At 34.1% G+C, this 26,974-nt stretch overlaps 1 protein-coding gene across 1 annotated transcript in view; it reads right to left on the bottom strand.

Annotated features, from left to right (window-relative positions):
* Positions 1-601: 601 nt before the first annotated feature.
* LOC138716521 (inhibitor of Bruton tyrosine kinase) overlaps positions 602-26,974 on the bottom strand; it is a 50,801-nt gene continuing 24,428 nt past the window's right edge. Inside the window, exons 11-17 of the mRNA XM_069849669.1 lie at positions 23,433-23,693; positions 21,879-22,080; positions 17,467-17,789; positions 14,410-14,600; positions 12,039-12,618; positions 6,763-7,153; positions 602-1,115 (exon numbers count right to left, since the gene is read on the bottom strand). Coding sequence (XP_069705770.1) covers positions 984-1,115; positions 6,763-7,153; positions 12,039-12,618; positions 14,410-14,600; positions 17,467-17,789; positions 21,879-22,080; positions 23,433-23,693 — 2,080 coding nt within the window. The 3' untranslated portion in view covers positions 602-983. The remainder of the gene's footprint in view (positions 1,116-6,762; positions 7,154-12,038; positions 12,619-14,409; positions 14,601-17,466; positions 17,790-21,878; positions 22,081-23,432; positions 23,694-26,974) is intronic.

Here is a 26,974-nt window from a genome sequence, read left to right as displayed (position 1 = left end):
GTCGTCTTCCCTCATGTGTGTTTTAAATAATTAAAATACAGAGCAACACGTGCACACATAATTTTAACGTAAATAATTCATAAATTATATTTAGTTAACCAGCAGCTGTGTATGTAATAGCAGGCATGTGTAACTTAAGGATTGCCTGAAGTTCACAGTAATGGTTTCGAATCACACCTACAACATAAACGTTTTTCCATAATTAATGTGATGTCTGGTGTTTTTTTAGGTGGAGATCCCACGTCATGCTAACTTCATTTTACAGGTGCTAGTGTGGGTAGAAAAATAGTCTCCCAAAAAAAGGCTTGGGTTAATTTCCAGAAAGGATAGGAAAAGCCCTAGATAGACAGATCTTTATTCAGTTATTCAAAAAACGATACTGTTTCCTTAGTGAACTTCTATGTAATTAATCACAATGAATACAACAAAATCAAGTAACATTATAAAGTTTAGGTGTCTTATATAATATTTATGTGAATTTTAGAACACAAAATCTTAATGCTCATCATCACTCACATAAAAAACAGACAGTTTTTTCTAATTATATTGAGAAGGTATAGAAGAACAACATTGTTGAAGTAGTAAAATGTGTTTCATTGTTGAAATAATAAAACATAATAGAAAAAAAAATGAAGTTCAGATTTAGTTCTGAGAGAGTAAACCTAACTTTCCAGAATAATTTACACAGTATTTTCCTCTACATATCAAAGAATGTAAATATTCTATTAATATGATCTGTAAATAGTTATATTTCTAGAATGCGTATTTAAACAAAATGAGATATCAATAGTGGGCTCACTTAGTACATAATGAATTTATTTTAATTCTAATACACAAAACAGAAACTATTTAAATACTTCACTGTAAACACACTCCTACTGTCTCAGATTTATGAGGATTTACAGCGACAACCAAGAGACAAAAAATAAATTCTGCATAGCACATAGTAACAAAAAACTGAGGCTTTCCCACAAACTTCAATGCTAGTGGTGCGAAGTGATCCAGGTCGGCGGAGCTACATTTCCTGTGATGACACGTTTTACTGTGATACGTTCTTCAGTAGCTCCTGCTGCATTGTAGAACACCAGCAAGTCTTCGATGGCTTTGTCTTCCAACTGAAGCATAAATGAACACTGTGTTATTCACACAAACGAACTCTGAATAAGTAAATTGGTGATGGACAGTCTGCTCAATCAGCAATTGTGGTGGAAAGTAACTATCATAACAAGATCATTGACCAGGTACGTGTAGACGACAAAGAAATAGCTGAATTACAGATAGCACCAGAGGAAGCGAGACAGAACCAGGAAATGCTGAGATCAAGAATACATAAGAAGCAAACATATGTGAAGAAACCAGATAAGAGCGACTTAAGTACCACAATGGCAATGAAGTTTAGTGACACGAGCAAAAATTCAAGTGATTCGGGGAGTGATTTATCCAGAGTAGTGGGAAGGAAGGTCAGTGCTGAGAGGAGAAGTGAAAGTGTTTCTATGAGTGCAAAAGCGGAAATGGTGAGAAGTGAAGTGAAGAAAAAGAATGACGAGTGTATAACAGAAAATGGTGAAGTGAATGTTTCTGGTCCAGAGACGGCTAAGGACTTAGTAAAGAAAGTGATAGATGAATTAGAGGAGTGGAAGAGGAAGTTCAATTGCAAGTAGATAAGACGAGTGAGTTAATGAAAATAGGTTAAGAGTACTGTATGGTGGAGAAGGCTAGCTAGGACGGCGAAGTATAATATGTAGAAAATTAGTGAGATCGGAATATGAAAGGTATGCATGAAACAGACAAAAATCGAGCATATTGTTAATAGTGTAATATGTTTTAGTAACAAGTATTATTAGAAACAGTATGTCATCGATATAGTCTAAGTGATCTGAAAATCAAGAACAGAATGATAAAATGCCAATTGTGAATGAACTAGAGAAGTGTAATAGGAATTAAGTAAAGCGATAGAGATAATGAAAATAAGTGAGATCTGAAAATGAAATGTACACAAGAAACAGACATAATAACGAACTTATTGGACAATGGTACAGTACGTTTTAGTAACAAGTATTATTGAAACAGGGTATGTACGATATAAGTGTACTGAAAATCAAGAACAGAGTCGTAAAAGTGTAAATTTTGAATGATCTAAATTAAGTTGTTGAGGATTTAATGGGACAATACTGATCAATTTAAATGGGGTCGAATCAAGTATAAGAGCATCTACAAAAGGTATATCTGTAACGAATGTAATTGTGGCACCAGATACAAAAATTGTGAGGTCCACATACATGGTTGTAAATGTTGACATCAAATATATCATATCATATCAATAAGTAAATTATGTTAAAATAGGCAAATAAAATATGCATGTATCAAGTCAATAAAAGTTCAGAAGTCACTGTCATGCAATACTGCAATATGGTATGTCCATTTTTACTTCATGGTGACACAGCACACAGTTTGGTATGGTTGTTAATTCCATTCTACACAAACATTAGCTTAAGCAGTCAATATCCTGAATATGGTACAGCTAATTGACATGGTGCATCAGGTAATAGATTAGAATCTTTCAGAATTTTTCTCCAATTAGAATTGTATTCATGGGTAGTTTTCTTTTTCAAGATTCTCTTAACAGATTCATACGAGAACTTCTGGTTTATTTGACGACAATTTTTTTTATCTCTTTTTTTATAACATGGTAATCATAAATGAACCAAAAATATTGTTATCTTAACTAAAAATGCTATAATGCTATAATAATATGTTCAAACATTTTTAACAAGAGCCAGAACAGGTCACATTGTCACTCAATTGTACATACACCGATTTCACATTTTTGATAATCCTACTTGTCTGTGGTGTAATAATCATGATGAAGACCTGGAACACATTCTTACATACTGTCCATCCATAAACAACAAAAGGAGTAAATTAAAATCATCAGTACCAGTTGCAGAAGACACAGCTCTGCAGTATATATTGACTACACCCCAACTCTGGCTACTAGCAACAGGCATCTATAATGAACACCGATCAAAATACCCCTCATTTCTCGTGAAAAACAACAAGTGAATAGACTACAGTGGACTATAGTGGACTTTATGTTGTCAGCAAACAGCTGGCTACATTAAGAAGATTGATCGATTGATTGATAAAAATGTTATAATCATACATAAGTAGAATAAATTATTAATATAAAAATTATCTGCTCTCTCATTTCTGTTTAAGCCACAGTGTGCTGTAATCCATTGAGAAAACTTTGTTTTTACCTAAATTTTTCATTCGTTTCATCACATTATGAATTTCTTTAATTTCGTCCATTTTAGGACATGTAACTGATGGTATTGCTTTAATAACAGCCAAAAAATCAGATAAATAACACTGTTTTTACAAAAATAGCGTTGTAACCACATAAATAATGTTTAGTATACTTTCTTATAAAAAGAGATGAACCAGCAAGTTATATTTGCTCCAGCTCCTTCAGCCTTATCTGACAGAGATCCGTCATTATATACATATACGTCCATTCAGTTGGAGTTTCTATTAATTCAGAGGGGATGGATAGTTTGTGTGGATATTGTTCCTTCAGCGGGGAGTGTACAGAGAGTTCCTATGCAGACCGGTCCCACTCCAACCTCTACCTTACAAAATACGTTGATGGGGGCGAGCAGTCGTACACAGGCATACGAACAAATCCATAGACACTTCTCCACAGACTGATTCCACTCCACTCTTTACCGCTTAGCTTCCTCAGGACAGGAGCTTCATACTACCATCATTAAGCTGGCGGAACATTACTACCTGGGATCAGCTTGCATAGAAACTCTCTGTATATTTCTTGTTTACACTTTTGTTTAGGTCTAGTTTGTGATTTATTGGATTATTGCTACAGTATATAATAGAGTTTCTTCATGTTTTGGTATATCTAATTTATCCTTTAATTTGATCACTTACTATATAAATCCAACTTGTATTTTTAATCTGGGCTTGAAATTTCATTTGTTTCACAGTTTTGTTGTTTGATTAATTTTTCATAAGCTAACAGGGATTGAATGTCAAATTCTATATTGATTGAAATATCGACATGAAATGCTTCGATGGGTTTACCTTTAATTATTGCATAAGTTATTAAGTGCAAGACTTGATTTTATATTTTTTCAAGGGATTCTCTTATATTTGTTGTAGCCTAGGTTGTTATGAACACTTCTGAACAATATTTTAGAATAGGTTTTATGCATACATAGGTCAGCTTGTGGAAGTTAAATTACATGTCCAAGTGATATAAGCAAATTTAAAATCTATAAAGATTGCCAGTGTATCTTCTTTTCTATTGAATGTTTCTTTGATATCTTGACTCAACACAACTATATTAACATTTGAATCAATTTTTTTATTAACCATACACATCCAAGAATATTATTATACAACACCACTACACTTGCTATTATTATATGTACAGTAGTGGCAAAAAAAAAAAAAAACCAGACCGACCCTTGTAGCTGATTTCAGAGCCTTGTTCACTCAGAGCATGATAGACTGGTAACTAAGACTTTCGTGGTTCGAATACTGCCTGGGAAGGAAACTTTTTTTTGTTCCTTATTCAAATTTATTCCCAATACTTTTCGATTGCAGCAATATTTTACTACTTAATTAACTTACTATTCCCAGAAAATGAATTTTACCAGCGATTGAAAAGCATTGGGAATAAATTTGAATAAGGAACAAAAAAAAGTTTCCTTCCCAGGCAGGATTCGAATCACGAAAGTCTTAGTTACCAGTCTATCGTGCTCTGGAGTGAACAAGGCTCTGAAATCAGTCGGTCTGGTTTTTTCTGCCATTACTGTACACTGAAGTTGATAAAGGATATTAAATGAATAAAAAATTTAAATAATGCAGGACAACTTATGTACAAATAACATATATGTTATTCTTTTAGTTTCATGCTAAACATAATTTAATTACATATACAGGGTGGAAGTAAAATAGCCTTACAGATTGTAAGGAATTTTAGGTACACTGAAATGAAGATAAAACATATATTAGGCTTTGTGATTAACTGCACGATTAATTAGGAAATTAAGTTTGAAGTTTCAGCAGTTCGGCAACATCGCTGCCACTAACAGACATTTCTTGTGATACACATGTAAGAGGTCAACAAACTCAGTAACTCGGTGTGTCTCGCTAGACGAGATGTTCACTGGTGCTATGTTGCAATCAACTTGAAGTGCACAGCAGCTTGGATTTAGAGGTTTTTAAAATTAAATTCACACGAAAACCGTCCATACTATTGAAATATGCCAGAGTCATAAATTATTCTTTATTAGTTTTCTTATCGATATGGACAAAAATCACGATCCTACTCGCAATAGTTACTGAATAAGGGGTTATTAAAATCTGAGAAAAAAAAATTTTTTTCTGGAAAAAAAAAACTATTAACTTTCCACCAATACAACATTATAGTTTTTTGTTACATACAACATGAGCTATTTGCTCTGAAAATCTGCAAGGCTATTTCACTTCTACTCTGTATGTATCAACACTATCAACAAAAGTATTTAAATCGAACTTGAAATGATATAAAAAACTATAGGGCCTGCAATTAAACTATCACTACATACTGCAGAAGAACAGCAGTACTGGTACAGTACCATGTATACCTTAAATATTTTTATGCTCGACCATGCCGAAATGTAGTAATTATACACCTGGTAGCAGACCTTTAATGGACCTCATTAAAGTACACCTACTCATTAAAGGTCAGGTCTTTCAGCCAATGACGACTCAGGTTACAACTGTTCAGCCAATGACAGGTCAGCTTTGTACCGTTATAAAACCGCAAGTATCGATTATTCTCGGATATGCAATCGAAAGACAATTAGCGAAAAGTCACCGAGGCTGGAAATCCAACACTGTCGCAGAAGGTTATGTTCTGTTACTATAATAATTAGCGTTAATTGTAAATAATATTCAAATAAATTCAATTTGTCATCTCGTTTTTCGCTTGCGCTCGTTTCATAAACATCCATACTCGCTTCTTAATTACTATCATTATAGGCTCGTTGCATAATGTACTATTATGCTCGACCATGCCGAAATGTAATAATTATACACCTGGTAGTAGCCCTTTAATGCACCTCATTAAAGTACACCTATTCATTATAATTCAGTTGTTCAGCCAATGAGAAATCACCATTGTACCATTATAAAACAGCAAGTATCGATTATTCTCGGATATGCAATCGAAAGACAATTAGCGAAAAGTCACGGAGGCTGGAAATCCAATACTGTCGCAGAAGGTTATGTTCTGTTACTATAATAATTAGCGTTAATTGTAAATAATATTCAAATAAATTCAATTTGTCATCTCGTTTTTCAATTCTAAATCAATTTCCAGGATATATCAAGACTAATCTTTATGTTATTCTCTAGATTATATCAAGGTGAATGACATTCGTGCCTTGGAAAAAATCAATACTTTTGCATCTGCGCACATCTCATAATTCAGGTCAGTTCCGCTCCTCACATAACCATAAAATGAATACTTTTGAATAATTTCAAGTTAGAAATATGGTCGAGCATAAAAAGTCGTATGAAACTTGCCTATAATGGTAATTAAGACGCTCTTATAAAAATTATTAAACTCGCTTGCACTATTTCATAAACAAACATACTCTTGTCTTAATTACTACCATTATAGGCTCGTTGCATAATGTACTATTTTAATGTTACGGTGTGTTGCAAGTTCTGCCTTAAAATGGACAAGATACGAACCTGAGTCAACTGCAGTGGTTTTGCTCTCATGCGAGTCCAATTCTCCTTCTGCTTCTTTTCATCAGCAACTATGTCTGAGAAATTCACAGATGATGAATTGTTACTAAGCTGATGTGGTGATTCTCCCCCTCGGAGCCAAGGGTTAGGTCCAGGTCCTGGAGAAGTGCTCAACTGCGATTGTTGTTGCACATTCTGTGGCACTTTTGTCAGCTGCATTTCCTGCTTCATGATGTCCAGCAGGGAGAAGCTCCCACTGGCTGAAGAACTGCCCCATGCTGGTGGTGAATGGGCAGGCACAGTAGCAGTATGTTCAGGTGGTGAGCCAACCATCTGCTCAGCAGCAAGTTTCTTACGTTGTTTCTGAGACAGTTTTGTTATCTTTTTGTTTTCACTAAAACAGAACAAATAAGTACTTTAGTACGATTCTTGGCATCTCTCAGTGCAGTCCCTACCTGGAGATCCGATTGAGGGACTATTTTATCTCCGGAGAATTTTACACTGACGGACTCCATGAATATAAACAGTGAAAAATAGTGGGACTGCATTGGTGGGAATGCAGCTTATGTGGGTACCTCTTTGTTACTTGTTAACTTAAACAACAAGAAACAAGAAAGTCGATAATATTACAAAACAGGCAACATATTTGCAACTAAGACCTCTTCAAGTGATATCTCTATCCAATGCTTTTGCTTCAGTAAACTCTCATTTTACAAACCTATGGATCAACAATTAGCTCTCTTCTGACAAAGGAAAAATTTTACAGTCTATACAAAAGAAACCAAATGACCTGGAAATGTACAAAAACTTGCCCAGACATATTCAAACATTTTTAACAAGAGCCAGAACAGGTCACACTGTCACTCAATTGTACCGACACCGATTTCACATTTCTGATAATCCTACTTGTCTGTGGTGTAATAATCATGAAGAAGATCTGGAACACATTCTTCTATACTGTCCATCCATAAACCACAAAAGAAGTAAATTAAAATCATTAGTACCAGTCGCAGAAGACACATCCCTACAGTATATATTGACTACACCCCAACCCTGGCTACTAGCAACAGGCATCTATAATGAACACCGATCAAAATAGCCCTCATTTCTCGTGAAAAACAACAACTGAATAGACTACAGTGGACTTTATGTTGTCAGCAAACAGCTGGATACATTAAGAAGATTGATTAAAACAGAACAAGTTTTTTTTTTTTTGATATGTTATACAGAGAAATAGGCTTCCTGTTGTGACTGCTTTTATTTTCAACATGAGTCAATAAATTTAAAAAATGCTTTTATGGACACATCAGCTTAAGCACTCTGAAAAGGCTTGCAAATTGACACACCACAAACTCTCAAATAACGATGAGATATTAATTTTTCCATGGAGACATTACAAATACAGGGAAAAACTGTACTAACAATGTTAATTAAAATTTCAGGTGGTATGTACAATATAAGATTATTAAATGAATGTGAAAAATACATACCAACATTTTAAAATAACCAATGAGACAGAACTGACAATTAGTTTTGAAACACAAATACAATGGATGGCTTAGACCTTGTAAGCCCATGTAAGTCAACGATACTGTGAAATACATTTTTATGAATTTCAGTTGATTTTGTATTTCCTGCTGTTTCATAATTTTAATTAATTAGATAAATATCACTCTCATGAACAGCTACAAAAAGCTTTAATTTCAATTCGAAAAGAATGGAAAAATTATTGAACTTAATAATATTAACCAATATAGAATGTACGTTGAGAGACCATTACTATAGAGAAGAGGGAAGATTTTGAACATATGTAAATATGCCTCTAGACTCTACTCCTACTAACATATTTCCCAAAAACATACTGGGCAAAAAAAAAAATATGTGCTTGCACTTTATTAGTTTTGTTCTACTTCCGTTTGTAAAATTTAGAGGGAAATTATGCGAGAACTACAAAATATTGAGAATAATTCGGTCATAAATAACATCAAATAATTTACACATCACTCAAATCAATTGTATATATATACATATATACATATATACAATTTTAGTAATTATGGACAATTTTGTGGTTTATCTTTGTACAACTGCATCTAATGCCTTTAGCCCCTGACAACTATCTCAGATCATGGTAGTATATGTCATGCATAAAGTATTTGTATCAAAATTAATTTAATTGCGTAATGAAAATAAACACACATGTATGCGTATTTTACACTGCATTACTTTCAACAGACAATAAATCCAGACCATCTTCCTTGTCGTCAGAGGCATTTTTTATTACACAAGGGATGCATAGAGATCTTGGGTTTCCCATGCTCATTTTTCCAGTATTTGGAATCTTCATGAAAGACACTCTTGAATGGGAAAGGAGAGTCCAATTTTATTTAATGTAAGAGGGAGAAATTACGCGAAGAAAATAAAATTCTGAAAAGAACATGTCCTAAAAATTTTAATGTGATAAAATTCATTGAAGAGAAAATTTGTTCAACATGATTGATTTATAGCTACTTTTAATACATTTACAACATACTTAACACTGAATTCGAAAAGGGATTTAACATATGATCCGTTACTAAACTATTGTAAAGCATAACTTTACGACTGACACAATAATTATTATTTTGTTCTGTAATAACAGGAAAAGCAATTGAAGACCTCGGTGCAAAAACCAGTCAAGTTCAGAAATGAAAATTTTACAGGAGATAAAAAGAAAAAAACTTTCCACGAAAATTGAATGTGCATTATTTTCAAATTGATTTTTTACACGATAATTTAGGAAATTAGTGGGTTTTTATGTGTTACCAATATTCTTGCTAGTTTTCTTTTGTTCATAGAATTTTTTTTAATGGTGAACTTCAATGTTTTTTGTCCCAAAAATACAACAAATTTCTTTGTCATGCTTGAAGTTCATTTATTTCTTGTTTGAAAACAAATCTACGAAACTTACTTCAGTCTCAAATGAGTTTCTGTTTAGTGGTTTATCAGCGGATATATATTTTACATATATTATATATTTCCAAACAATTATTATTGTACCATATTTTAAAGCTTTAAGTGTTTAGTGCAACCAGTAAGAGTAAGCTAATAATTTTTCTTAATTGGTTATTTAACGACGCCATATCAACTACTGGGTTATTTATCGTCGATAAAATTGGTCATAGCAAGATGGTATTTGTCGAGATGAGGCCGAAGATTCACCGCAGATTATTTGATATTCCCCTTACAGTTGGGGAAAACCTCAGAAAAACCCAACCGGATAGTCAGTCCAAGCGGGAATCGAACCCGCATCCGAGCACAACTTCAGATCACCAGGCAAACACGCTATCTGTGTCTGATCTTGGGGGACTAAAGCTATAGTTAAAATTGGTATTAAAATATAGGACTGTAGGGAAAGAATATTCCATCTAGAGCAGTCAAAGAGAAAAGTGCCTCATTGTGTTCCTTCTCCTCTGTCCATGTTTTAACCCCTTCCACCCATTACCACGACTTGCTTACCTTTACTAGGCAAACACCAGTATGTCTTTCATATCATTTGAGTGGGCATCAGTGGTGGAGTCATGTCTCGTGGTAGAGCAAAAAAAATATGTTTTCAAACTCGAATGGGAATTAAAGTAGGCCTACTTTTGTGTTGCTCATAATGATAAGGCATCTTGTTTATTCTATTGTGCCCTGTTTAATGTGCGACGACATTTTAACGCTGTTCACGCAAAAGATTACAGTGAACTATGTTTTTCAGGTGTATTTCAATTGTTATTTCATTTCATTTTTCACATTGTGGTTGTCATATAGATAGTTAGTTGGCTGTCTCATATATGTGTACTATTTTTTACAAAATGTTTGTGATTTTAAGATATTCCGAATTACACATATTTAAAAGTGTACTTTTTATATTCCTTCTGTATACGCCCAAACTGTCTCAGAAAGTTATAAGAGTTAAAGTAAACTAGACGTGAGCCTGCTTCAGTTTGTTTAGGAATAAACATAATTCGAGTCAGTTATCTTATTTCGAAGCATACAGCCGAAAATTTGAAATGTTTCTCGGAAGGAGAATTTATTAGAGAATGTTTGATGATTGTCTCCGAGCATCTTTGTCCGAAAAATCTGAAGTTTTTAAATCAATAAATCTCTCTCAGCAAACTATTACAGACAAAATTACGGAAACAGCTAAGGACGTTGAAGATTAGCAAAAAGTACAATTGAGAGAGTTGATATGGTACTCTTTAAACTTACCTATCGACGAAAAGATACAAAAGACATTGCGCAATTGGCCATTTTTGTATGGGGTGTGGATTCTGAACTCAACATATTTGGAGATTTTCCTGATTTTGTATTTTTGAGTGGCAATACAAGGGGAAATGATATTTTCGAAGCTGTCTTTGAAGTTGTGACAAAATATGAATTATCCTGGGAAAAATTGATTTGTATAGCCACAGATGACACGCCAGCAATGATAGGGAAACATAATGACTTCGTAGCTATATTACGATGATTTCTAAAATCCATTAATGAGTCATCAGATGAATTAGTTGCAATTCACTGCATAATACATAGAGAGGCATTATGTCCTAAAGCACATTGTCTGGATAATGTCACGCACATAGTCGTATAAACCGTAACAATGAGTATTATTTTATGTTTTATAATAAAAGATTATTATTTTCATGTTATGTAATAAAATAGTATTATTTTCATGTTCTGTAATGAAAGAGTATTATTTTGGTTACATTTAATTAAGTATAATATATTTATGTGTAGTTGTGCAGTACCTTATTGATTTGAATAATAACAGATCGAAATAGTTATAATTCAATTGCGTTCTGCCACTGGTGGCGTCTTGTATACAAACAGAATTTCAAAGAAGGAAGTAAATGTGTTGCTGCTGTTGGAAAATGGTGTGGGTTAATAAAACAAAAAGCGAGTTTCTCTCCTTTTCCACATGCCTGATCTAGAGGGAAGATCTGTCTGTTTTTTGACACAAATCAGTGAAACAGTCAAGTCCTTTTCAACTGTAGAGACGTTACTAAAATTCAGACTTGATGGATTCTTGCACGAAAGTGTGCAGCATATATTTGTCTATGCAGTGCATACTAAAGGCCGATTTTGAAAAAAAAAATTGGACTTGACCAGTTTTTGCACTGAGATCTTCAATTTATGTCTGTAGTCTCAAAATTTCCACACAGTGAAATTTTTAACTGATGTTTTTATGATGAATGGTAGTGTAATGTGCCCCCTCCTCTATGACGTCACACAAGTGCAAAGACATGCTAGAAGCCTACCTGTGTTTGTAACTTGATGCTTTGCTGTGATCATGATGAGTAGGTGGAGAAGATCTCTGCAATTCTGGAAACTCTGCTGCTACATTGATAGGAGATGATGCCTCCACCTGACTTCTACCTTGCTGCTGCCTAGATAGTGGTACTAATCTCGTGAATGATTCTGGAGTAGGCTGAATTGGTGTATCTCTAGCAGCTGTGGCAACCTTGAGCCGTGCCTGGACAATCCTCTGATGTTTATCATAGTTATTGAGGATTGTAACCCAGGGTGAGTCACTTTTCGGAGGCGTAGAAGGCAAGGTTTGCTCAGGACTTGTGGAAAGCAACAGATTGCTCAGGGACAAAGTTATATTCTGTGACTCGTTTGTGGGCTCTGTCCTGTTGTTTTTCTCTATCAAATCATCCAAATCCAAGTCATGGTGATCTTCATTTGTTTCGTCACCCCATGAATTATTTGATCCTACAGATTCATTTCTTGCTCGTGAACCAGTTGTTCTATTACCACCACCTTCGCCATTACTGGATTTTCGAATACGACTTTTCTTCTTTACAGTTTTAATAACTTTCTTCAGTAAGCCATAATCTGTAGCAGAAGGAACAAATCATATGAAGGTTTAGAGCATTACAATATTTTCTATGTACGAATTTGTACAAGGAACAGAAGTGGAATTACACTGGTAGATATTCAGAGGATAATGGAATTTTAAGGTGATATAAAATCATGGTTTACTTCAGAAGGGAAGCAGTCTATAATCCCAAGTCATAGATTTATGACACATGAAGAATCCTGTCCTTAAATGAAAAGGATCTATGCAAATTTACAGCCCATTTCCTCACCCAAGTTTCTTTCTTTATAGATGGATGCCTCTAAACTCTAAATGCTCTGTGAAATTGCAAAAGTCTCTGGTCTCGAATTGGGATAACAGAAAAATCAACTTCTATCATACTACCAAGATTCTGAATACTTCTACATAATCGTCTAAACTTGCAGAGAGGAACAGAAGATAGACACAATGGATTCATATGGGCTAATGTGTATAGGACTAATCTAATCCATTTCTAGTACAGTAAAACCTCCCTAAAACGAAACGCAATCGTTCCAGAATTTTTTTTTCCGTTTTCACAGGTTTTCCTTTTACAAAGGGTTGAGTTTTGGCAAAACTAAGAATAGACTACTGCAATATACTCACTGTAGAAAGAACACAATGAAGAAATAATTGAAAATAAAAGTTACTTCAGTACATGCAAAGTGAATTTTATTTTCATAATTATTAACTTACGTAATTGCAGCCTCTCTTTTTCCCTCTCTCTGCGCCCTAGTTTCTTGGCCCCCACATTTCTTTTAAAGTGCATTGCTACGACTTTTTTTGAAAGGAATGTTGTAGGATTTCCTTCGCGTCCTACATCAATTCAGAGTGTAAACTGCGCCCTGATCCATCGGTTGTGTAACTGAAGTTGTGTTCGATGGAAAATAGATTAACTTCATGTTAGACAAATCAATCCTTAGATGGCAGGTAGCATTGTCTAAAAACAGTATGACCTTACGACCTTGACGTTTCATTGCTCCATTAAAATTATGAAGCAACGCTTCCATGATAGAACTGGTCATCTAGGCTTTTTTGTTAAATCACACAGTTTTACTTTATTCCCACTGTTATTTAACACTGTATTGGCATATTAACACAAAACTCAGAATAAATAAACGGAAATGTGAAAATAAATTGACACTACACTACAATTATTCACAATTATTCTACTCGCACTGTCCTTTATCACTGTATTGACTTGTTAGCACAAAACTGAGAATAAATGAAAGAAACTGCAAGAGGGTTGGAAGAAGTAATGGCACAGGAGGTCAGTAACCTGCCTGGGTCCTTGACAATAAGCACAGAATAGTGACATGGTTAGAGAAGATTCACCCCTAACGCCTGACAAAGAATAGCGAAAGTCTTCCACATCATTGCATGTGCAGTCACACAAAAAAATTATGTCATGCTTCGTACAGTATTATCGCAAAATTAAAAATGGTTTGCAAGAATTTAGCAACAGTTATGCTTAAAATTATCCGTTTTAGTCAGGTTTTTTTACCTAAATGGTGTCCAAAAATAATTCCGCGTTAGACTGTTTTCTGTTTTAAAGTATTATTTTACATGGGAAATAGTTCCATTCCCAAATTTATTTTTCGTTTGTACAGGTTTCCTTTTTATAGAGGGTAAGTTTTAGCAAGGTTTTACTGTATAATCTAAATCATTTCTATACGAATTTAAAAAAATTTCTTACCTGTTAACTGCATATAAACTCTCATGGAGTCATGATCTAAAAACTGGTGACATATAAAGAATACAGATGAATATCTTTTTTAATTATTCTATACCTTCGTCGTTGATGTTGGCATCATCTTCATCCCATGGCAAGATAGGATGTGCGTCATTAACTGCCTTCAGTAGTTCATGACTTGGAGCAATGGAGTAAGGTGTAACAATTCTACGATTCATGGCAGGAATGAATTCACAGTAGTATTTGGTCAAGTCCTGCAGTAAATCTCGGTTCACAGATTCCAGAATTCTGCAAAGATAGTGGAATATTAATATCTCATATAATTTTGTTATTAATGCGATTATACCATTTCAGAATCAACTTTTTACGGAGTTTTCTTTTGCAGTTACTGTTAACCTAAGCTCTGTAACTATACAAATCCAGAAGGATAACGTAATTGTATCTTAAATGACATGTTTGGCAGAGATTTTCAATGAATTAAATTTGTTTTAACATTAGTATAAACCTTTTACAGAATTTAATTATTTTTAAAGGTTTTTTTTTATTATTTTCTCAATACATTTTCCGAATTTACATTAACCAGCCAAACATTTTAGTACAGTGATAATGTAATGACGACCTCATATATGTTTAATTCATAAAAAAAACCAAAATTAATCTCTAAAAATAGATGCAGTTAGAAATGTTACTTTATATATTAAGTAAGATAAATATTCAACATGCGATCCTTTCATCATAGGAAATCACCACAAATAAAATAGATTCACCAGAAATTTTTTAATTACTTCCTTTCTATGTATCATACATCAAGTCACACAAAATCCTAAGATCAAGGACAATCAATCACAAGAATTCATCTCTAATTAGAATGCTTTCTTCTTTTAAAACATTAAATTATTTTAATAATATTGGTTTATTTTCGGGAACAGAGGATGCATTTAAAAAAAATATTCAAACATGATTAATTAAGTATCGACTTTTCTTTGGCATTTCATTCCGATTTTTCATTGTCATACTGTATTACAAATTCTGCTGTAAGCATTGTGTTTAGAGAGATAATCTCAAACGAGATAGCTATCATTCTAGGGTACCTAAAGGATTCAACTACTTGTAAATCCAAAGGACAATTTAACAATGAATAGGTTAAAAACATAATTATAATTGTTATTTAATTATTATGTATAATCAATTGCAAAATATGTAATAAACATATGATGCATCAATGGGCAGCTACAGTCATGTTATGGTTAGCCAGAATAAAATACATTAACTAGCACTGTACAAATGATTGTGTAAAATTCCCAAGATATCTTTAAGAACTTTTAAGGCCATCTCCTGTAAGTGATTGATGTTAAGTACAATCTTCTGAATGCTGAAGGTGTTTTTATAGATAACATGTCGTGTATTTTTAAATGAGATTAAATAAATAGATATATAAATACAACTTGTTTATACGTAAGCATGTATTTTGATATTAAAAATAAAAGCCTTTATAAAAAGTATTTTAGTACCCAATATAAGAACTATGCTTTCCAAATGAAACAAGTCATTACATGAATGTGTGATAAAATTAGGACAAACTATAGTGTCGAAAAATTCTGAGTGTCGCATTATCTTGATCACTTTCAATGATTTTATTTTAAAATCTTCACATCAAAGTATCTGATTGAGATTCTGGCTGATATGTACACTTATTATCAGGCAGTACATTTCACTTGACGAAAGTGTCAGAGGAAGAGCAATTGAGGACCGTTTTTGCAGAACTTGCTAACTGAAAAAACTAAATTTTACAGGAGAGACAAAACACTATAGTAAGCAAGTTTTGCTGTATCTCTCACTTATAGCAGAAAGTAAGTTTTGAAAAAACGATCACACTTTGACACACTACAATGAAGAGAAATAACCCAATTTTACTAAGACGTTTTGAACATCATGTAAAGGCCTGCCTTATGTTAACAAATCTATCAAAATCTCAATTTTGCAAATTTTGCAGTTAGCAAGTTTTGCAAAAACGGTCCTCAATTCTTTGTATGCATCTCAAGTCTGACTAGTGTAATATGTAGCTAGTCGGCAATGTATGCAATGCAGGGGAAAGGAAATGGCCAAGGGTGACCAGACGCCCTCTTTTGTCCGGACATGTCCTCCTTTTTAGGCCTTTGTCCAGGGTCCAGGTGGATTTTTAAAAAATCAAGAAATGTTCTCCTTTTCGTAACTTATATGCCTGATATTTTGAAATTATCTGATTTGATGCCTTTTTCAAGTAATTTGCCTGTAGGTGGCAGCAGCATCGATGGAATATACTGTTTGCCAACGATCATAACTCTCTTTGCTCCTCCTTGTTATAGTCTTTGCTGACAGGTAGCGAGTAAATCGAGAGATTGAGGTGCAAATATAAATCTAAACAGATATTTTCTGTTATCTTTAATAATTATACTTTCCTTGACTTTCATATATAGCTAACTGCAAAATCATTATTATTAAGTTTTTTCGTAATTATTTTGTAATAAAATAGATATTAACATACGTTTAACTAAATCTGTACTGTAAATACTTTGTAATAAAATAGATATTGACATAATTTAACTTTTAATTTGACTTTGTTAACTTCCATTGTTTGTTAGTTTGTTTGTTTGTTTGTCATTTTACTTACTCTTACATTTCATTGCCTATTTGTTCTTTTTTTGTTTTGTATGCTCTGTCTAATGGCAGCCTCTGACTTGAGGAAGCTCTGGTAATTAACAAATAGGCCCAAGCCTAAATCTAAGTACATATTTTCTGTCCTCTTTTTTCGAACAATGTCCTCCTTTTTGAAGCTTTGTGTTCTCTTTTTTTATCGATGTGAATCTGGTCACCTTAAACTGGCTATCCTATCCCATTATCTTCTGGTCTAGTAGCCTCATAAGTGGTGCCTTCTTGGTATCACTCGTGAGGTTCAGACCTGTCTTCGGACAGTTGACTAAACAACAACATCAAAGTATATAGTTTTGAAACAATGTGAATGTGGATGCAGTATGCCTCTTATACAAAATATTTCATATTTGATTTAGTGCCAGGGGTGACAATGAAAATCTTCAGCTGATCAATGTACAATGAAGAAACTTGAAATTTGAATGTATGGAGAACAGTGATGTAGGAGAATAAACAGTTTACATACCGAGCTTCAAGAACAGCTGGCAAGTTGAGTGTGATGTACTGCAGACAACATTGTTTCAGTTGTTCAGCATTGTAAGTGCCAGAGAGTTGCAGCACTTGTCCCACATTGCGCAGAGTAAGCAGATTCGCCAGTGCGACCTCAGCAGCTTCCTTGAGTCGCACCACAAACAATTGGTCTGCTACCACCAATACATTGCTCACAAATTCCAAATCCTCAGATGTAAGTACTGTTGGAGCAGAATCAGTGTAAAGAAAGTCGAGAAGAACTTCTAAAACTGCATATGGAAGTGGAAGACTTAAAACACAGTCTTTAGTATCACTTGTCTGTAAAAGAAAATCATCAATTGCATATCAGTAGTAGTCGTGGTGGAGGTGGTGGCATTTCATTTAATGAAGCTTTCAACAGCAGAGGATATTCAGCACAGAAATTCAACATGGATGAGAAATGACTTACAAATTCTGCTTAAACCACTCCATTAATGTGAATATGGAGATGAATGTAGTGTGTGAAATGGACACAATAAGAAATAAAGCTGTGCTAAAAAAGAGTGGGTGAAACTGATCAGAAAGAGAAAAAGAAATTGGTTGGGCCACTGGTTAAGAAGAAACTGCCTACTGAAGAATGCACTGGAAGTAATGGTGAATGGGGAAAAAAGTTGCCGGCAGAAGATGATATAAATGATACATAACATTAAGATATATGAAGCATATGCAGAGACTAAAGGCTGATCCACAATAAATCGAGAACGAGAATGGAATGCGGAAGACGTGAATGTGAAGAATTTTTTATTCACAATATACCAAGAATGGAAAAGACTATGCATGTCAATAATGATATCTAAAATCGATATTACGCATTCTGATGTCATTTGTATATAACTGACCATTGGTGTTCTCTCATGAGTACAAGCCAGCCAACATAAACACAGGTTAATCAACTTCGAAATTTAAGGCAAGGAATATTTAAGAATTCAATTCATGTGATAGTCTGGTCACACATACACGTAGCATATATTGAAAGTGATTCTGTTGAATTTCTGAGTTAGACACAATGCATGAAGAATAAATTGTTAAAATAAATGTATTTAAATGTGAGCATTCACAATTGACGAGAAGCTTGCTGGACCACAGGAACAGTAACGTGAGATTTGGCCAAGTTTTAACTTTGCCATTCTCGTTTCTGATCACAGCCTATTAGATTCATTCTGTTGTCATCAAAAAGCTATTTGGTCATCGTATATTTTGTAGCAAGGAGGCTGTGACATAATTTCTTGTTCATTCATTGCTTGTAACTAACCCAGAAATTCAGTAGAATCACTTTCCATATATACTATGCGTATATTGTGACCAGACTATCATGTCAATTGAATTCTTGAATATTCCTTGCCTTAAATTTCGAAACTGATTAACCTGTGTTTATGATGGCTGGCTTGTACTCATGAGAGAATGCCATTGGTCAAGTATACACAAATGACATCAGAATGCATAATATCAACTTTACATATTGTTATTGACATACATAATATTAATATGCATAGCCGTTTCCATTCTCTGTTTATTGTAAATAAAAAATCTTCATGTCCATGTTCTTAGCTTCCCGATCTCGTTTCCAGTTTATTGTGGACCAGTCTTTGCTTCATTATCGAGGAAGCCATGCTAAGGATTTTATTGTCCTTCAAAATCCATTGTCCTCAACCAGATTTGAACCTACTATTCTTAGATCCAACATCTGTATGGAAATCATTTTACCACTAATAAATATTCAAATAAATTCATAATATGATTACCAGGGAGCAGATTTTGATGACATGTCATTTTTTTTCTTTATGTTCTTTACAATCCCTGTAAATCCTGGATACGAGCTGCTGGTTAAATAAATGTATAGTTTTTACGCCATTTTTTGTCATTTTTCGCTGTTTTAATCTTCTAGGTCAGCATTTCTCAAACTTTTTTCAAGTGTGGACCACTTTTTAAAGTCAGAACAGTTCCACGGACCACCTTACTCTTGTTCCCTTCGAAAGCAAATTTATCATTTCCGTAGCATATTTTAATACCAGTATACTTATATTTTAAAATTGAATTCGGGTGGTCCCTGGCTGGATTACAGGCATAGCGCCAGATGTGCAGGGAAAAGATGTCGAGAAACACCACGTGTATAGAGCTTTAAATCCCTCTTTTGTTGCTGAGAGTAGAGTGGGAAGTTGATAGGCAGGTAGGGTAATAATTTCATAAAATGTCAGTACTGGGAGAAAAAGTGAAATTCGATTGCCATGTGTCATTTCCAAACTCTGTGATTTTAAACTATAGTGAGATACACAATTCGTTTGAATTTTATTTTTTCTTGTCTTTTTTGAAGGACCACAAGGGCAGACCTCAAGGACCACAGGTGCTCTGCAGATCATAGTTTGAGAAACGATGTTCTAGGTCATTTTTTACATTTTGAGAGCATTTTTTTTTGTCTTTGTTAAATTTTAAGGTGACATTTAAACTAAAGACTTCAATGACGAATATAGGAATCTCGCAAAGTTAGTACTGACACTATCCCATTCAAATACGGAATCTGAAAGAATTTTCTCGATAGTAAGTGATGTCAAAAGGAAGAAGAGAAATAGAATAGGAGATGAAGCTCTTGGCTGAGTTCTTGTTGTAAGCTCTGCCTTCCAAATAAAGGAATTATGATAGACAAAAATCCAGGATACAAAACTTTGTGCACAATCGTTAAAATGCTCTCAGGGGAAAGCTTTAAAACAGCACAGATACAAGAATAATTAACACCCAATGTTCTGTCGCTCTTCAAGTATGCTCCTGTGGTCAGCACGAATGTGGAAAGAAGCTTCTTAATGTATAACAATGTCCTTGCCAACAGCCGTCAGTTGTTACATTCCAGAATCTTCGGATGTACACTGTCATCTGTTGCAATAGAGAGGAGAACTTTTAATTTGAGGTAGGATTTTTACTACTTATGTGTAGGATTGTTTATATTTAGGTCATTTTCTAACATTTTTGGGTCATTTTAAGGCTTTTTTAGGTCATCAAAATTCGCGCCCTGATGATTGCGGTAATTTAATCATAACAGGCATTTAGAAATAGGATTTAATTAAATATAGAGCAGCTATTGTTTGTTACTCACGAGTTGAAGACTGCAGGATGAAACAGCAGGGAAAATTTATATGTTAGTGATATGAATGCTTACATTAAGTGACGTAGTGTCGATATTATTCATTAAAAAATAAGCAAAATTTTTCAGTTGCTGGCAGGGGCGGCTTTAGGGGTAGTGCCCTTGTGTCATGGCACTGCCTAAATAAAATATAATTAAATCTTATTTTTAACTGTACATTCAGAGTGCAATAAGATCCCAAATGCTATTAAAAAATATGGATTTATTATGGAGTAATTCCAGCAGAACATCGATTTGAACTACCACGCTGCACCACAATGCCGTTTGCCCGTTCATGCGCTGCGGTATAGCTGTACATATCTTAGTCATTCGAGCCAGCTGCCAACCACCTCTGTACGGGCATGCACAGATGTGTTTTGTAATCCATTTGATGGAGCTTCACGATGGTGCAAAGGGCAAGGGGAAAGAACTTACCTGTGCCATTCAATTGATAACTCGATTCGAGACGGCAGCACTAAATAACGAATATTTGTTCCATGCCAGGACTAACTTTTTTGCCGGCAAATACGTTATTGAAAAGAGCACGAGCATAGGGAAAACAGTGCGGTATCTGGCATCCCCCAATTTTGACCAGAAAGTCATTGAACCCTTTATTATTATTATTATTATTATTATTATTATTATTGTTGTTGTTATTATTATTTGTATAAAATATTCACGATGTAAAATGATACGTTATCATTACTTTTTGTTTCTGACTTTAATGTTCTGGCACTACTAAGACAAAGTTGCTTCAGCCGCCACTGGTTGCTGATCATTGCTCTTGTGCTTAGGAAGTGGGAAGTTGAGCTATTAATCACAATTCGTACTAGACTAAGCAATTATTAATAGTTAACCTATTAAAGTAATTAGTATTCTTCAATTTCCATATGCATATTGTTACTAACGTTTTCGGCAGAGTAATAACCTGACTACTTGGATGTCTGAGTAATGTTCATGCTAATCAGCAGTCACAGTCATGTAGGTAATATTCGTTCCACTCCTCTTTTCGTGAGTAACCAACAATAATAGAGATTATAATTGTTTGTATGCATCTGAAGTCTGATTAGTGTAATATGTAGCTAATCGGTGATGTAAGCAATGGAGAGGAAAAGGAACTGGCCACCCTACCCCATTATCTCCTGGCCTAGTTGCCTCCTAAGTTTTGCCTTGTTGGTATCACTTGAGGTTCAGACATGTCTTCGGACAATTGACTAAACAACAAACATCACACTCTTATAGTGAATCAAGCTTACCTCTACCCATCGCCCACTCAACATGCTGTGAAAATACTCCAGTCTCGCTACTAGCACACACTTATGAGCATTCAGCAGTTTTCCATCCTCACTGCGGATTGTAACATTGTGAAGGTTCTGCAAATCACTTCTTCTCAGTGTAGGAGCAGTCAATTGTGTTGGTCGACAGCCTTGCTTCATCAAAATGTAACCGTCTTCATACCTAAGCAAAATATTTAACAATACTTTCATAACTGTTAAACTAAAGCATGGGTACTACTTCATTTAGTAAGTAAATATTTAAAACTTGATGTCATAACAGATTCACATTCATATTAAGGTGCTATAGGTTAACAACTGGCATAACTCCACTGAAGGAGGTTACTACCTCACCACTGCGCTGGAGGCAGAGTCTTCCTCCATTAATCTGAACCATTGTAGCTACTGACTGACAAATCATCTGATGCTTCACTGCTATCACTTAAACTTCTAACGAAATTATTCTGTCAGTTTCACTGCCTAATACATTAGCACTAGAAAAATATTGTTCTTCGTTATTTTTAACGTGATCAACACATTTTCTCCACTTGTTTTTTTCATATTCTGCGAAAAAACAGCGACAAAATCGTTCCTTTACATTTACCCAATTTCTGTTACAAAAATTCAATTGAAAGGACTGGAGAGACTGACTAAACATTTTAGTCTTCCCTTAAGTAAATTAAACCAATCAAAACAATAAATGGTTGGATTTTGAAGATAAATAATGTTTATGTACGGTATGCACTACTTGATGTAGCAGACTGGGAGCAGTCAGATATAAACTTTAAACAAGTGATGATATCTTGTGGACTCATTCTATTAACATGCGTTTTTTTCAACATAAAGTATAATCTATTTAGATGATTTCATACAATGCAACTACCCACTTATCTCTTCAAGAAAAAAATTTATTGCTGATTGAGTTTTCTACTTCAAAAACATATTTTCCCACACTGTAATAGTATAAAACAAACCTCAATTAAGAAGTCTTACATTTGTTATGATGTGGCGACTTAAACATCTTAAAAATCTGCAAAAATATTCTTCAACATGCTTTTTTCCTTATTACAATCTGACTACTACTTTTTGAGTTATTATTAAGTATATAAAATATGAAAATATTCTGCTTCATTGAAAGTTTATGTAAGTAACTCCTTCTTCCGTTACTGGCTAACAATTAGGGAAGAGGAGGTGAATAGTATATTGTGTCACTCTTTAAGATTGATGCATGCGCAGACCAACGAAGTTTACTAAGTTGTTCCCCTATAATGTAATGTACCGGTATTCATTCTATGCAAATAACTAACATAGTATAACAAAAAATCTTTATGTAAGGCAAAACGTTTATTATAAAGAAAAAAGTATCCCGAAAGAAGGGAGAAATTAGAAACTTCCTCACACATTTTAAATGTATTGCTTTTTCAGCTGTAAGACACAATGATTAAGACTCAGATATCTGAACCAAGAACATGTTAGAAATGATATTTGCAACATGCTACAGTGAATCATTTACTACACATAAAAATCGCACTCTACCTGATTTTTTCCAATTCAGAGCTCAGCAATGATAGTCCAAACCTTTTGGCAGCTTCTTGAACCAGTCGCACAGGGTTGTTGGTTACATTCGTGACTGGTTTCTGTTTGGTGCTACTTGTTTTACCTTTGTTGTTTTTCTTGCTATAAACTTCAAATGCAGATATTGAATTGGGATCCCTTGAGCCAAGAATCTTATTAATTTCTATGTGGTCTTCTTCACTAGCTGTGCTTTTATCATCCACAGTGTCTTGGGACACAATCCTATCAAACAAATTAAATTAAGTATTATCTTTTTTACACGCTGGCATAGCAAATTATGGCAAATGTGGGTATGTTAGACAAGCAAATTATGGTAAATGTGGATGTGTTAGACAAGCAAATTATGGTAAATGTGGGTATGTTAGACAAGCAAATTATGGTAAATGTGGGTGTGTTATACAAGCAAATTATGGTAAATGTGGGTATGTTAGACAAGCAAATTATAGTAAATGTGGGTATGTTAGACAAGCAAATTATGGTAAATGTGGGTGTGTTAAACGATGATGTCTCTGAACTAAACTTCAATTATTTGTCCCAACATCTGCAGAAAGTAATTTTCACTGCTGCATAGACTATGAAATAGCTGCCTGCTTAAAAAATTTTAAACTGAATGTTGGTAATTACTGATTTATGAATGTAATATTGAAGCATGGCATACATTTCAGAAGTAAAGCAGTAACAAATCACGAAAGAGATTCCTAAAAGAAACTGTGTGGCTAAATAGTCATTAAATGAGTCTTAAAAATTTCAAAGAATTTTACATGTCAAGGAGATGTTGTATTCGATGATGGAGTACCAATGAAAGAATGAGAATGATGGGGAAAAGTGACAGGGGATTCACTGAATACCTGTATTAAATGTTTATTCTGTTCATGATTGTTATTGTAGGCAAGGTTAGATTGTAAGTACCATACGTTTGGGATCTGAAATAAAAGTTTGATATTTCTTGTCATTTCCGTCTTTATACACTTCGCATTTTTTTTTTCCGAATCCATTTCTTGGTTTGAGTTGCACAATGGGCAGTTAGGGGACTGATATATTCCTATTCTATGCAGGTGTTTGGCCAAACAATCATAGCCTGTTGCCAATCTAAATGCAGCTACAGACAATTTTCGTGGTAAATCGGGAAATTAACTGTGGATTATGATGCAGAGAGTTTCATTTTTTCTCTTTTTGTCCTGAAGGACTTTAAACTTTTTAAATCTGTGCTCCAGTGGCTGGCCATGATAATATCTTTGAAAAATATTGGAGTGCAAGAGGTCAAATAACTTCATTGTCAAACGCCTGGCATTAGACAACAACAACACTTCGCATTTAAATTTAACATAAAAGTTTGATATTTCTTGCCATTTCCGTCTTTATACACTTCGCATTTAAATTTAACATAAAAGTTTGATATTTCTTGTCATTTCCGTCTTTATACTCTCTGCATTTAAATTTAACATGGTGAAGTCTTCTAGTTAATTACCCTAATTCATAACTGCTTCCTCATTCCATGAGGTCTATTTCCGAGAATAAAATGATTACACATCAATATGACGCCAATGAGTTGTTTTAAATTGTAATGACTAATGAATTAATATGTCACTGCAGAGAATTGGATTAATTTGGAAATTAATACCACAGTTAAGTATTTGTAACGGTATGTTTGAGTGGTTTCTTTTGTAATCCGGCAGAATGTAATCATTTGTATCACTGTGTTTCTTTATGATCTTTGAATATGTGTGTTCAGAAAAGGACTTTCGATGTAGCAGATTCTGACGATTTCAATGAAGCACTAACCCACTATATTACTTATTCACTGGAACCTTAAATAAATTCAAAATATGAAATTTGTATCAAGTTAAACAACCTCATAATATTTGAAACAAACAACCAAAAGTATACCAAATTACATTTTTGAACAACATCAAAAATTGACAACAATATCTTAGGTTTAAACAATAACTGTTAAATTAGAATTCAGTCTTTTAGGATTTCCTTTATCTCATATCTCAACACAATTAGCAAATGATCCTTTAAACTCTCTCAATCAATCATAATCTATACGAACCATTACAGCATACAGACTTCTGATGTAGCTTCATTCCAGCCTAGCAGAATCCTGTATACAATTACCAATCTCTAACCATTGGTTAAATATCTTGTTACCAACCCATATCAAAGCCCCTTTCAATCTGAGCTGATGGCTCCGACTGTCCTCAACTCCCCACTCGCCCCACCTCCACCATCCAGGTGGGGGCGAAAGGCGATCGACGCGTGCACATAGAAACAAGAAATTGTCAGAATCTGCTATGTCGAAAGTCCTTTTCTGAACACACATATTCAAAGATCATAAAGAAACACCAGTTATACAAATGATTACATTCTGCCGGATTACAAAAGAAACCACTCAAAAATACCGTTACATCCTTAAGAGTTACACTACGTTAAATTAGCTATTGCATTTATTAATCAGACCCATTTGTATATGAATAACAATTTTTTATTAAATTAAAATTAAGTTGAATATATCAACAAGCTTTACATTTACTGTATGTATTCCCAGCTTGAGCAGAACAGCACAGCTCTCATTACTTGCATGTCACCATACTAACAAAGTATGATCAGATTTCTCGAATGTCGAGTGCATAAACATGAAAAAAATTGCATTACTTTGACAAACTAATTACAGTAGTTTTCTTAGGAGATATAAACCAGTGAGAAGCAGTTATTTGAATTATCTATAATTGAATCGAGTTTCTCGAACATTAAAATTACAAAAACTAGGACAGCAAAAGATATTTCTAAGTTCAAAGAATATACTCAACAATTTTTTTTATATCAGTGAAAGTACTATAATAGATTTCACTGATTACTTCCTTAAATGTAAACTTTCTATTCAGTCATATAGTATAACCCTGTTAATACACTCATCAAGAGACTGTGGCCTTAAAATGTAAAATGCAGGACAGCGCAATACACAGGAAATAATTTTGACACTACTTCATAGGAAACATATTATATTGTGCATTAGTTACAGTGCAAAACGTAAATAAGAGTTCATCTCATATGAAAAAAAAATATTAGGTTGTTGTTTGCCACGTATTTGTACTGCTATTATGAATAATAATATTTTCTGTGTGGTTCAAGTAATTACAGATAACTTCACTTGATACACCACTATGAGCAACATTAATGTTGTTGTTGTTGTTTTCTAATGCCAGCTGTTTGACAATAAAGTCATTTGACCGCTTGCACTCCAATATTTTTCAAAGATATTATCATGGTCAGCCACTGAAGCACAGATTTTGAGGTGTTCCGAATCCATTTCTTGGTTTGAGTTGCACAATGGGCAGTTAAGGGACTGATATATTCCAATTCTATGCAGGTGTTTGGCCAAACAATCATGGCCTGTTGCCAATCTAAATGCAGCTACAGACGATTTTCGTGGTAAACCGGGAATTAACTGTGGATTATGATGCAGAAAGTTCCATTTTTTCCCTTGAGATTGTGTTATCAAA

Source organism: Periplaneta americana, chromosome 16, assembly GCF_040183065.1.
Source record: "Periplaneta americana isolate PAMFEO1 chromosome 16, P.americana_PAMFEO1_priV1, whole genome shotgun sequence".
NCBI classification, from domain to species: domain Eukaryota; kingdom Metazoa; phylum Arthropoda; class Insecta; order Blattodea; family Blattidae; genus Periplaneta; species Periplaneta americana.
The sequence above is the reverse complement of the archived record's forward strand: the minus strand, read 5'-3'. Positions and strand labels throughout refer to the sequence as shown.